This window comes from Indicator indicator, chromosome 2 (genome assembly GCF_027791375.1).
Source record: "Indicator indicator isolate 239-I01 chromosome 2, UM_Iind_1.1, whole genome shotgun sequence".
NCBI classification, from domain to species: Eukaryota; Metazoa; Chordata; class Aves; order Piciformes; family Indicatoridae; genus Indicator; species Indicator indicator.
In genome coordinates this window covers 6014678-6028215 of record NC_072011.1, presented here as the reverse complement: position 1 = coordinate 6028215, position 13538 = coordinate 6014678, and the positions used below count along the sequence as shown (strand labels likewise).

General features: G+C 41.2%; 1 protein-coding gene across 2 annotated transcripts in view; it reads right to left on the bottom strand.

The window, feature by feature from the left end:
• The window catches only part of LOC128977217 (cytochrome b5 reductase 4), a 42961-nt gene that overhangs the window by 11422 nt on the left and 18001 nt on the right, over positions 1-13538 (bottom strand). For both annotated transcript variants that reach the window (XM_054394712.1, XM_054394720.1), the window contains exons 7-12: positions 12974-13031; positions 12775-12868; positions 11728-11760; positions 10986-11108; positions 3247-3387; positions 713-865 (exon numbers count right to left, since the gene is read on the bottom strand). In XM_054394712.1, coding sequence (XP_054250687.1) covers positions 713-865; positions 3247-3387; positions 10986-11108; positions 11728-11760; positions 12775-12868; positions 12974-13031 — 602 coding nt within the window. The remainder of the gene's footprint in view (positions 1-712; positions 866-3246; positions 3388-10985; positions 11109-11727; positions 11761-12774; positions 12869-12973; positions 13032-13538) is intronic.

Genomic DNA, 13538 nt, shown 5'->3' with positions numbered 1-13538 from the left:
GCCTTCTTTATCTGAAAAGTACAAAAAGTCATTCTAAGACTACATACAATGAAAAGTGATCAACTATGACTTGTGATACAGTTGACATCTCTCAATAATTAAACATGAACACATTTGGAAGATCAGAAGAGCTTTACAGAATCACAGGTTGGAGATCCAGCATTGAGTCCAACCCCCCTGCCAAAGCAGCATCACCTAGGGTAGTCCACACAGGAACACATCCAGGTGGGTTTGGAAAGTCTCCACAGAAGGAGACTCCACAATGCCCCTGGGCAGCCTGTTCCAGAGCTCTGTCACCCTCACTGGAAAGAAGTTTCTCCTCATGCTGAGGTGAAACCTTCTATGTTCAAGTTTGTATCCACTGCTCCTTGCCTTATCATCCTTGTGATGCCCTTAGAAAGTCTTGGACAACTTAGTAGAGCTCATGGCATGAAATGTACATAGTGCTGGTATTTACTTAACTATACACTAAATACAGCTCTTATATAAATATACCCTTTATGTAATGGTAAGCTCCCAGTTACAGTGAGGATAAACTTGTACACTTAGGGCATGCAGAACAAAACCTTTTTAGAAGTTTCAAGTATGTTCCAACGTGTGAGTAGTTAAACAATAACAACATCACAATACCCAGGGAGGGAATCCAAGATAATAAAGCATTTGTTGCAAAACCAGATGGAAAAAAAAAAAAACAAAACCAACATATACTTACCAATTTGTAGGTGGTCAAGTGCCTGCGTGAACAGTCCAGAGGAATAAATTTTAATCATTAAATATATATATGCACCATCACGGTGAAATGGTTCTTTGAAATCTAGTGGCAAAGAAGGCAATACAGGTGTGTATGGTTTTACTACCTCTGTTCCTAGACAGAAGACAGAAGAGGGAAATGAAATTATGAGAAGTACTCAGCAACCACTAAATTTAGTTCAAATGCCAACCCCCACCCCCCCGAACAAATAATCTCCATATCCCATAAAACTAACACCATTCCATGCTTTTCACACAAGTATGTTACTTTCCACTACATCAGCTCTTATTATAGTAATCTTCTACTTCCAATTATAATCTTCAAGGTCCTCTACATTGTGTTATTTCTACATTACTTAGCAATTCAAAACACTGGAAGAAACGCTCTAGAGTCCTTCCCAAAGGACATGAAAATCTAAACTCTTGCATTTAATTTCAAGTGCCACAGGTTGATTTTTTTTTTCTAAATTGAAGTAGCACATAGCTGTTTCTAAATTGAAATAGCAGATTAGTACTGCATGATTATATTTTCTTCCACTATCTTTTCAAAAAACTACTGTATGAGAAGGGGGAAGAAAAGGGCTGAAAGAGCTGGACAACACCAAAGAATTAGGTATGGAAGAAGAAAAATAGAGTTTGCAGTTGAAGGACATGCAAAAATCCTCTTGAGAAACCTCTTGACCATGTACACTAATGCAAGTACAGTGACCAGCATGACCATAATATGCACATCTTAAAAAGTATCTGTTGTAGGTTAAAGGAAATTAAGAATTAATTGGTATACCCATAAAGACAAGTCCTCCAGAGGCTAGAGAGCGCCAGGGGGATGGGCAGCTTGTCCCAGGATATTGTAATCTGTTACTCTGTTCTGTTTTCCTGTATCTCTCTACTTAAGGCAGTGTACAGCCAGTTCTCTCTCTCTTCTCTCCATCTCAGGATGCATCTCTATGGTTATCTTTATGGTTTGTGGGGGAGAGGCTTTCTCCTGGCCTTGGCTGGCAGGCAATTTCCAGCTACACCACTGGGGCTGTTGAAGCCTGTGGCAAGCCTGGGTCTAGTAGGGGGGCAGTTTGCCCTGATCCTGGCCCTGCTGAGGCTGAGTGGGGTGGAGGTTTCTGGAAGGCTCTGGAAGGTTTTGGCCTGGTAGGCCCAGGTGAAGAACTGAGCCTAATTTGTGAATGTTTTCCTTTTACCTGAATACTTTTTGTATATATTTGTAAATAGAATTTCCATTTAAACATTCGATCCAGTGTGGAGTATTTTTATTTTACTCCTTGGGAAGGGATAAAATATCTTTTCTGTCCTTTTGCCCTGGGCAGCTCATGGCTCAAAACTAGGACAGTATCCCTAAAAAAACTCCAGTCGGATATTTCACTGATTTCCTATTTTTAAGCCTTTCTTTAAATAAAAATAATAAAAAAAAAAAGGTGGAAGAGTAGCTCTTCAATAATGCTTTTCAGGATGTATCCCCCTCATAACATCATGTTATGATTAATATTGTGCAACTGGAGTGTAAAGCAGTATCACACAACTGCTATAAATCCCTCTGTTATGGGTTTAAGAACTGGGATGTCTTAAGTCAAAAGTCCTCCAAGTACCAGAGAGGTGCAGGGGGGTGGAAAGAGTAATCTTTTGTTATTTCGCTCCCATCAGTCTACATCTTCCTTCCACATATAAACTGGCTGTGTAGTCAGTTTCCCCCTTTTCTCTCCCTCTCTCTGCCCCCAGCAGCCGAACCTTCCCTCTTGTGGGGCAGGTCTGCAGCCTGGCTTCAGCCCTGGCAGAGCTAATCTCTACTGTGTCATTCAGGCCTGGGTAGGGAGGTATGGGGGTGGGTGTTGAGGCCTGGGATTCAAGCCTGGTTGGGGGGAGGAAGGTTTTGGGAAGGTTCTGGCCTAATGAGATCTTGCTAAAGCCCAGATTGGAGAGAACTGGGCCAAGGCTAAATATGAATTGGTGTATTTCGTATGTTTTTGTATGGTTGTACATAGCTGTGAGTAGTACTTCCATTTAAATTTCCGCTTCTTTCCAATCCTGTGTGGAGTGTTTTCTTTGGAGAGAGGTAAAAGAGCTTCTGTCTGCTCCCTAAAACTCCTGACACCCTCAGAAGAAAAGGAAAACAAACCAAAACTGCAACATTACCCTCTGAATGCCAACAAAGCTGTGAACTAAAAGGAAGTGACTAATCATACATGGCACATCTACAATGAGCTCCCCTCTCTTTGACAATGAGCAGCACTACTTCAGCAGAGAGACTGTTGCAAAGGGAAAGCTGAAAGAGAAGCCAAGAAGGTCACCAGTAAGTGCCAGCTACCTCAACAGCCAGCTTTCCACCAATATTACTTCAGTCAGTTCATTATTAAGCACTGATTGCAATCCTGGAAGGAGAGACTTTCTAATCAGGGAATTAGTGGCCACGGACTTGGCATCCTCCCAAGACTCTGCAAATGGATTTATGTCAATACATTCATGGTTACATTCTCAATTTTTTCTTACCTGCAATGATCTGTTTGAGGTAAATGTGTTGCCCAGTGGGAACCTGCAGATGTGTGCTCTTAGGCAACATTAAGCACAAAAGCTTGGTGTCATGGGTAACTTCTGTCTTAGAAGCCAGCTTGCATTTTCTGTAGAAGAGTCCTAAAAACATGATTTTACTTGTTACTTAGGCCTCCATCAGTCTTTTCTGATACATCTTTTAGGAGGTATGTATTTCACTAAACGCCCTTAAAAAAAGGCTCTAAGCATATTTCCAGTGATAAGAGAAGCATAAATATTTTTCTAATTTTAGATTAAGCCTTATACATTATACCAGCCTGACACTGGGCTTACTGAATCTGTGTGTTAGCAGCATTGACTGGCAAGAAGGAAAAAACACCAAATACTAGCAGGTTCACCCCTAAATCAGAGCCCATATCCAGGCCTGGGGACTCAACCACCTTCCTGGGCAGCACATTCCAATGCCTGACCACTCTTGCTGGGAAAAATTGTTTCCTAATGTCCAGTCTAAACCTACCCAGTTGCAGTTTGAGGCCATTCCCTCAATTAGTTCTATCACTAATGACCTGTGAGAGGAGACCAGCAGCAGCCTCTCCACAACCTCCTTTCAGGTAGCTGTAGACAGCAATGAGGTCTCCCCTCAGCCTCCCCTTTTTCCAAACGAACCATCCCCAGCTCCTTCAGTCATTCTTCATCAGATTTATTCTCCAGGCCCTTCACAGCTTCCTTGCCCTCCTCCCCTCACTGGCTCCAGCACCTCCACATCTCTCTTGTATTGAGGTGCCCAAAACTGGACACAATACTCAAGGTGTGGCCTCACCAGAGCTGAGTCCCAGGGGACAATCCCCTCCCTCCTCCTGCTGGACACAGCATTTCTAATCCCAGCCAGGATGCCATTGGCTTTCTTGGCCACCTGTGCACACTGCTTGCTCATATTCAGCTGCTTGTCAATTAGAACCCCCAGGTCCCAGTTCTGCACAATTTTTCAGGTACACTATACCATTACTTATATCCTTACACATGTCATAAGATTAAATTAACATCTGTGCCTAAGTAGGCAACACACACTTTAGCATTGCCAATGAGTATTTTAGAGATGAACTGATGCCTTTAGGACAACTAGAAGCTGTGAACTTCAGTTATGCATTCACATGTTTAGGGCTCTAGGCAACCTGATCCAGTTGAGGATGTCCCTGCTTACTGCAGAGGGGGTTGGACTAGATGACCATTGGAGGTCCCTTCTAACCTAGACTACTCTGTGATTCTATGCTTACTTAAATCAACTACAAGGTCCTATATGCAGCACCAATTTTTGTTGATACAGGCATTTTGGAGGTGAGGACATAGGTTTCAAACAGAGTGCTTTTCAACCTGTGCATCAACTAAATGCCAGGCAAAAGGTAACAAAAAACCAGAAAGCACAGAACCAAAGAAACAGACAAACAAAATCACTATGCAAGGTCTTCTGCATTTCCATCAAATTTTTTCAAGAAATTGCAGAAGAAATCAAGGAATGAACACTACTGTTCAGAATAGCTGTAAAAAAAAAACAAAACAAAACGCTAACCAAACAAAAAAAACCACTCCCACAAAAAAAAAATGAAACAAATAAAACCCCACAAAAGCCAAACTATAAAATCCCCCCCAACCTTGTACATTCCTGCAGGCTCAGATCAAGATAAGTCATTTACCTCTGCTACAACAGAGGCCATCACTTATACTGGAAATTATCTCCGTGGCAAGGCACTCAGTTTAAAATTTGTAACCAGTCCCAGTAAACATTTTCATGTAAAGCCTCCCAAAATTTGACAGGTTTACAGATGAGAATAGTTGAGTATGACATCCTTCTAAATGACACTTAATGCTTAATGAAGTAATTTCAGTAAAATAACATTTCTTGCGTCCTCCTCCTATTGAAAAATCCTCTAGTCGCTAGCATAAACAGCTGAGCTACTCATGAAACAGGGCATAAGCTGCAACTCAGGGAATTCCAACCAGGCATCACCATGAGGATGCTCTGGTCAAACACTGGGGTGAGTTGCCCACAGACAGTCTCTGTCCTTGGAGACATTCAAACCTTGACTGGACAGGTATGAGCAGGAGGTTAGACCAAATGACTTCCAGAGGTGCCTTTCAACTACATTAGTCTATGATTCTAACATTTCTTCTGTTCATCACAGATAGATGCACCTTGATCTTTTGCATTTTGCCACTGCACTAGCACATGCTGCTTCATTTCCTAACTTTAATCATGTGCTAATCCTCATTTGAAGAGAAATGGACTACCAGAAAAATCTGTAACAAGCGTACTTCATTTCAACAGGGCCTAAAGGGGAGTGCTAAGAGGACAGAGTCAGGCTCTTCTTGGTGATGCCCAATGACAGGATAAGGGGCAATGGGTGGAAGTTGAGGTATAAGAAGTTCCATGGAAACATGAGGAAAATTTTTTTTCACTTGTGGTAGTTTTAGGCTGTACCTTGAAAATTTTCCACAGATCTTGAACGGAAAGTAGTAGAATGTAAATAAATTACCATTGGATGTAAAAGGGAAAATAATGGTGAATTCTAAATAATCCCATTGGACAGACTACTAACAAAGTTGGTTTGTATAAGCTAACTTTTTCTTTTCACTTCCTTTGCTCTAGCAGATACTGGCTCTGGCTTCTGCTGGCTTTGCTGACTGTGGCTGCATTGCTTTGTTGTGGCTGAGTATGGATGATGGAACACTAGAACAGGCTGCCCAGGAGGGTTATGGAGTCTCCCTTTCTGGAGACATTCAAAACCTGCCTGGATGTGTTCCTCCATGATCTGCTCTAGGTGATCCTGCTCTGGCAGGGGGGTTGGACTGGATGATCTTTTGAGGTCCCTTCCAGCCCCTGACATTCTGTGATCTGTAAAGCCTGAGGTCAGCCAAAACTCCTTCTTGAGTCAACACAACTTTTAAGTGAGTCTTGCCTGAGAGAGGGCATAGGTAAGTTTCCAGTGAAATCTTCATTAAATGAAAATGTAAAATGTAGACACTGCTGCAGCTCAAGTCACCACTGCCATTGCTTCCTTTCTCTTACCTCCAACTGTGGCACTTAAGGGAAGCACAAGCCAGTAAGGTTGGTTGATTCTTATTCTTAAGTAGGGGTAAAGTTGGAGAACAGACACCAATTGCTGAACTTGAAGAGAAACAAACACACAACAAAAACCCCAAGCCAACCAACCAGGCTTGAGAGGATGACATTAAGCCAGCCTGTCTAGTTTCCCTCCACAGTGTTTTGCAACTCTCATTTAAAGATCACTTTAAGCATTTCAGTAGTTTCATCTAATGTATTATTTTCCAACTAACTCATCTGTGCTGCAGTTACCTTATTGCAGCATTATTACCCCAAACATTCTGCTATTCCTAGATGTTCTGGATTAAAAGCACAAAACCAGATGAAGACTTCATAAAGTGCTCTGTCACTGCGCAGCCAATTGCTGCCTGAAGGAACTGCCATCATTATTAATATTCTCTTCTTCAGTGAGTACAGGATCTTCGCCTGACAGTTCAACCACAAGAGAAACAAAATTTTAAACAAGAAAAGTTTTCAAACAAACAATATTTATCCATGAAATGTCCACAAGTTGGGGGTTTAAACAAGATGTCCAAAAACAAGGGGTTTAAACAAGGTGTCCCAGCTCACAATGCTTCTTTCTAATTTGCTTTATGTGATTCAACAGCTGGTTCACTGCTTCCTGACAACTTTATGACCTTTGCAATCTGACAGATCCCAGCCTTTTCCACATGTAATAAACTAACCTCTACCTCCCTCATTTTCTTGTTAGTTTGCCATACAGAACCTTCTGTCCCAATTCCATCAATCTGATTTTTGAAAAAAAAGACCTTTCTAGGTCTAAGCAAACTCCAAATTTAGATTGCCCTCTTAGGTATATTATGTAACCTGGAGAGAGACTGTTTACAAAGGCCTATGGTGATAGGATGAGGAGCAAGGGTTTCTAACTAGAGAAGAATAGATTTAGACTGGACATTAGGAAAAAGTTCTTTACCATGAGGGCAGTGGAACACTGAACAGGTTGCCCAGTTGAGGCCCCATCCCAGGAGATATTCAAGGTGAGGCTCGACAGGGCTCTGGGCAATCTGATCTAGTTGAGGATGTCCCTGCTTACTGCAGAGGGGGTTGCACAAGATGACCTCTGGAGATCCCTTCCAACCCAGACCGTTCCATGATTCTAAATTCATTAGCAGTGGTTCCAATGAAACCTGAAGCCACAAGGAAAAATAACTGGAAGTGCAGAAAAGTTAGGGGCTGGAAGGGACCTCAAAAGATCATCCAGTCTGATCCCCCCTGCCAGAGAAGGATCACCTATAACAGACCACAAAGGAACACATTCAGGCAGGTTTTGAACATCTCTAGAGAGGGAGACTCCACAACCCCCTGGGCAGCCTGTTCCAGTGTTCCATCACCCTCACAGTGAAAACATTTTTCCTCATGTTTCCATGGAACTTCCTATGCCTCAACTTCCACCCATTGCCCCTTGTCCTGTCTTTGAGCATCACCAAGCAGAGCCTGGCTCCATCCTCTTGGCACTCACCCTTTACATATTTATAAACATGAATGAGGTCACCTCTCAGTCTCCTCCTCTCCAAGCTACAGAGCCCTCAGATCCCTCAGTTTCTCCTCATAAGGAAGATTTTTCCACTCCCTTCAGCATTTTTGTGGCTCTGCACTGGACTCTTTCAAGCAGTCCCCTGAGGTCCTTCCTGAACTGAGGGGCCCAGAACTGGACATAATGCTCCAGATGCAGCCTCACCAGGGCACACTAGAGGGGGAGAAGAACCTCTTGACAATGCTACTATCCCACCATGCAGAACACACTAAAGTGCAAATAGTATTAAAGAGAGTCTCTCTATCTTCAACACCCTTCCTACTAAGCATTTTTGCAGTTCCTCAAAGAAGAATCTAATAATCTGCTCTTCAAAGATCTGTTTAACTTCATATACAAAATGCATTCATTTATGAGGTCAGAATTACTTACCAGGCTGGAGGTCTTGATTATTTTATTTCCAGAATAATGTTATTTTGCTTCAGAAAATGTAATTTTGCATACAAACCCAACTGCAACCCCATTACAGACAAGAAAATTCATAGCTAAGCTGTTAATTACTATTTCTGTGCCCACACTGCACAAGGTGCAAGTTTCTTCAACTGTGACATTATTTTGCTCCCACGAAAGGAGCAGTAAAATTGAAAACTCTTCAGTGCAGAGTAGGAGAGCACAATTCTAAGCAGAAACAAGGTGGCTAATTAAGACTAAACTGAGTGAACAGAAGCCTCCAATGTGTAGATTTTATGCTCAAGCTGAAAGCCAAGTGTTGGAATAAAGGAAAGACATCTAGGCCTGAATATTCTCTCCCTCCTAACCTTCTAGCATGTTCAATTTGAAATTTCGGGGGGGGGGGGGGGCAAAATAAATAAAAAAAAAAACAAACCACAGAGTAAAAGTTTCTGGAGTAGAGATTAAAAAGGCATATCAATGTATTTGGTAGCTTTGTCACCTTTGTAATCAGGGATCTGAAGAAACTCAGGCTCAGCAAACCCTTGAACTGAAGTTTTCTGGAGATTCATTTTAACCAAATCTGAAGTCAGTCCATCAGTGATAGGTAAAATAAAGTTATCCAATACCTGTGACACCTCTCTGCATAACAGGAGGAATACTGTCTTGGAGACTGACTTCTTAGAAAAAAAATGCAGAATAATCATTTAGGAATCATTGGTTACTCAGGATCAATTTGGATTTTTATCAATTGCATCCAATTATCCTCACCTTCCTCATTTGCAAAGGATCTATAAAGCCACAATATTCCACATCTCTTGCTCTTCCAAGCTATTTTCTCATTTTGTTTTCCATAATCATGAGTCTTGATAAAGTGGGAGAAAACAAGCAATGAACAGCAAGCAATATGTTAGTCCAGGCTCTATCCCCTTAAATGCAGAGGATTATATTGAAAAGTATCATATTAAAGTGGATATGACAGTCTCTGAAACTCTCATAAGGATAATTACATTCTACACAAGCTAAAGGTAGCTAAAGAGATGTGCTTGTAGATCTTCCTTTCTGTACGACAGGAATCTCTTGATCTTAAAGGCCTAAGTAGTCTACCAGAGTCAGTAAGAAGTCTATAACATGGGGATGAACATTTAATTAGGCCTTAAAAAAGCACAATTTTGTCTTCACACAGTAAGGCAGACTAATATCAGAGGATTATTAGACAGTGGCTTTTGAGAAACTAGACAAGTGCAATGACATCAGGAGCATGCTTATGTTATGCAATGGAATTGTGCAGGTTATTTTTTCTTACAGCAAAACAAGGACACTCATCAGGGTTACACACTTTGCTGCTGCATCAAATCCATACAATTCTGTTACCACAAAATGAATTCATACATAAAATCTGCTTCTTGCAGACTATCAGCTTGTTGGGAGCTGGCCTTGATACCTACACATTGATTGAAGCCCCTTATATAATCGTAGATCAGGTGACAAGACCACAGGCTCACAGGATGTTAAGGGTGTGAAGGGACCTCCAGAGATCATCGAGTCCAACCCCCCTGCCAGAGCAGGACCATAGAATCCAGCATAGATTGAACAGGAACACATCCAGATGGGTCTTGAAAGTCTCCAGAGGACACTCCATAACTTGCTCCAGTGCTCTGTGACCCTCACAGTAAAGAATTTCCTCCTCCTGTTGAGGTGGAACCTCCTGTGCTGTAGTTTCTATCCATTGCCCCTTGTCCTATCACAGGGTGCAAGTGAGCAGAGCCTGTCCCCTCCCTCTTGACCCCCAGCTCTCAGATATTTAGAAACATTAAATCCCCTCTCAGTCTTCTCTTCTACGGACTAAACAGCCCCAGGTCCCTCAGCCTCTTCCTCCTAAGACAGTGCTCCAGTCCCTTAATCCTCTTTGTAGCCCTCCCTTGGACTCTCTCAAGTAGAACCCTGTCCCTCTTGAACTGGAGAGCCCAAAACTGGATGGAATATTCCAGGTGAGGTCTCACCAGGAGAGAGTAGAGGGGGAGAAGAACCTCCCTTGATCTGCCGGACACGCTCCTCTTAATGCACACCCCAGGATCCCCTTGGCCTTCCTGGCCACAAGGGCACATTGCTAACCCATGGATAACTTGTTATCCACCAGGACTCCCAGGTCCTTCTGTAGAGGGCTACTCTCCAGCAGACCACCTCCTGACTTGTACTGGTACATGCTGCATGCTGGAAATTTACAATGTTGAAAGAGGTGACTAGATCAATAGTAGCAGTTGAAAGTGAAGGGTTTTGTTCCTTCACTACAGTTACTCCTATAATGACTGACCCAAAGTCCATGCACTATCTCCTCAAGGACTGCTGAGGTTTTCACGTGGACAAAAAGGGTGCTAAGTACACAGCTAGTCATGGGACACACTCAAGCCATCTTCACCTTCCCCTGTCAGATTCTTGCAGTCTTTCCACAAACCTAGAAGACCTCCAGCTCCACTGCAGAACAAAAAACAACAATCCAAAGCAAAGCAAAAAAACCACCTAAGCTACATCTTTTCAAGGAAAATGGGAATTCCTGATCAGCTTTCAACACGACCAGACAAAATTCCTTAAAGAAATGAAGGTATGACTAGAAATAAAGAAATCCTGGAAGAAACTGAGTAACAAGCTCCAAAAAAATCTTAAAGCAGCTGGCAACACAGCCATGAAACTGCTTACCTCTGTCTGTGCGCTTGATAAATGTATTATGACTCTCCAAGGGATGTCCCAGAATTTTCCAATGTATGTTATCCTTTTTCTTTAACGTAATTTCTACTTTCCCAACTTTTTCAGCAATATTTACTAAAAGAGAAAAGGATTCACAGTTACTCTTAGTTACATTTTGAACAAACAAAAAGGTCACTCAGCCGTTATAAAGAAATTTAAGAATTAGTCCTTTCTCAAGACAGAGAGAATTGATCCATTATCAAATTAAATGTGCTTCCAGTTATCACTTTATTGTGATGCACAATTAATGCATGTTGTTTATTAAATACATCATGAAAATCTTCACAGCCTGTCTGGTCAAAAAAAATGCTCATGATTTCAGACTCCTCATTCACTGGAAGCTGGCAACTACCACCATTTACTACTTCCTTTCCTTCCAAGGCCATTTGAATGTATAATTAAATACAAGAAAATCCCAGGCTAAGCAAAGAACAGTTTACCAATACACAACAGAACTAACTTCTGATTATTTTAATGTTTAGTCATGATCAAAGGGATGAGAGCACAGTCAGCTTATTACTTTCAGAGGCCCAAATGTCACAATTTAAAAAGTAATAATTCTTCAATGTTATGGTTTGATTTAATTGTGTCAAAACCTGGTGGTAAGCAAAACTGCTGAATCAGAAAAATAAACTGAAGTTTCAAATTCTGATATTAGAAGAGATACAGAAGTGCTGCAAGAGACAGAACTCACCAGTCATGTCTTCTTGAACTGCATGAATCAAGTCTGAAATAAAAAGAAAAAACTCCATGTTAGGCAAAATCAAAATTAGATTCTAGTAGTCATATATGCATACAATTGAAGGCCAGGAATTCTGAGTGAACTAATGAGCCTAAAGCTCTTTCACTCATGACTTCTGCAAGCCTAATATGTTCTGTCCGGTTCTGGGGCCCTCAGTTCAAGAAGGACCTCAGAGAACTGCTTGAGAGAGTCCAGTGCAGAGCCACAAAAATGACAAAGGGAGTGGAACATCTCCCTTATGAGGAGAGACTGAGGGAGCTGAGGGCTCTTTAGCTTGGAGAGGAGACTGAGAGGTGACCTCATTCATGTTTATAAATATGTGATGGGTGAGAGCCAAGAGGATGGAGCCAGGCTCTACTCAACGATGCCCAATGACAGGACAAGGGGCAATGGGTGGAAGTTGAGGCATAGGAAGTTCCATGGAAACATAAGGAAAAATTTCCACTGCGAGGGTGATGGAACACTGGAACAGGCTGCCCAGGGGGGTTGTGGAGTCTCCCTCTCCAGAAACATTCAAAACCTGCCTGGATGTGTTACTGTGTGATCTGGTCTACGTGATCCTGCTCTGGCAGGGGGGTTGGACTGGATGATCTTTTGAGGTCCCTTCCAGCTCCTAACATTCTGCAATTAAGAAAGGCATCATTTTTCTCATTATTTATAATGATGACTCATGTAAAGGTACAAGTCTGCATTTATCTAAATCATTCCAGTTGCCTTTCTTGAATAAAGTATTTTAAAAACCTTCCAAAATATACTTAAATATTTATATACTTTTTACATCCATTTTCTGCTACATTTTATTCCATGTGTAAAAAATTCAGTGTGTTCTAAGCAAGTGAAGTGAGCTGATAAATAACGTAATTCTTTTACATTAATCATCTCTTATCAAAGAGCAATAAAATGTTAATTGCTATACAAAAATGCAAATGGTTTGATGAGAGGATTTTAATGAAGTAGAATGACAACTCAGCACTTTTAACTGCAAAATTCAGTACCCACCAACTTCTATGAGATATGAGTGGTCATCCATAATGATCTCTCCCCTTAATCGTTTGTCTTGACAGTCAACTACCACTGACTCTGCATTCATTTCCTTTCAGAAATGAGGGAAAAAAAATTAAATTAATAAAGTTCTCCCAAAATTCAATCTGGATCACAATTGGATTTTGCAATCCTCCCTTTCAACAAATACACTTACCTTCTTCTTGGTGTAGATGACGATGGTGATCGAACTGTCTGTTTGGAACCAGTCATAACTGTAAAACAAAATATACAACATAGAAAAAAATTTCAAAGTGCTTTCTTTGGGCATACCAAAATTTATTTGACTAGCAGTTTTCAAGCAGAGCTTCTTTCATAAATTTAAACCCCAAAGTTATTTACTTTTCTTCAAGTCCAGAGCCAGTAATTTTTAGAAGACTATTAAAATAATAACTGCCTAATTATGGATCCTGATAGTCAGCACATTGTAGCTAAAATTATGTGCTGTTGGTTTTACTTCAAAAGAACATGCATCCTCTTTGCAGTACATCAACCTTCCTAATAAGATGACTAAACTCTTGACTACAGACAAAAGTATTAAACAGCCAGGGTGACTTCCTAGCTTCAGGCTCTGGTTCATATATCAGAGAGGAACTGCAGTTCCCTTCATCTCCCCAAATGAAGGTTTCACATTCCTATGTTCCCAAGTTGCTCAAACCTTGTAATAAACCCAGGGTAAGATAAGAATCAGCAAAGCTTTAAATATTAATTATTTGTATGGC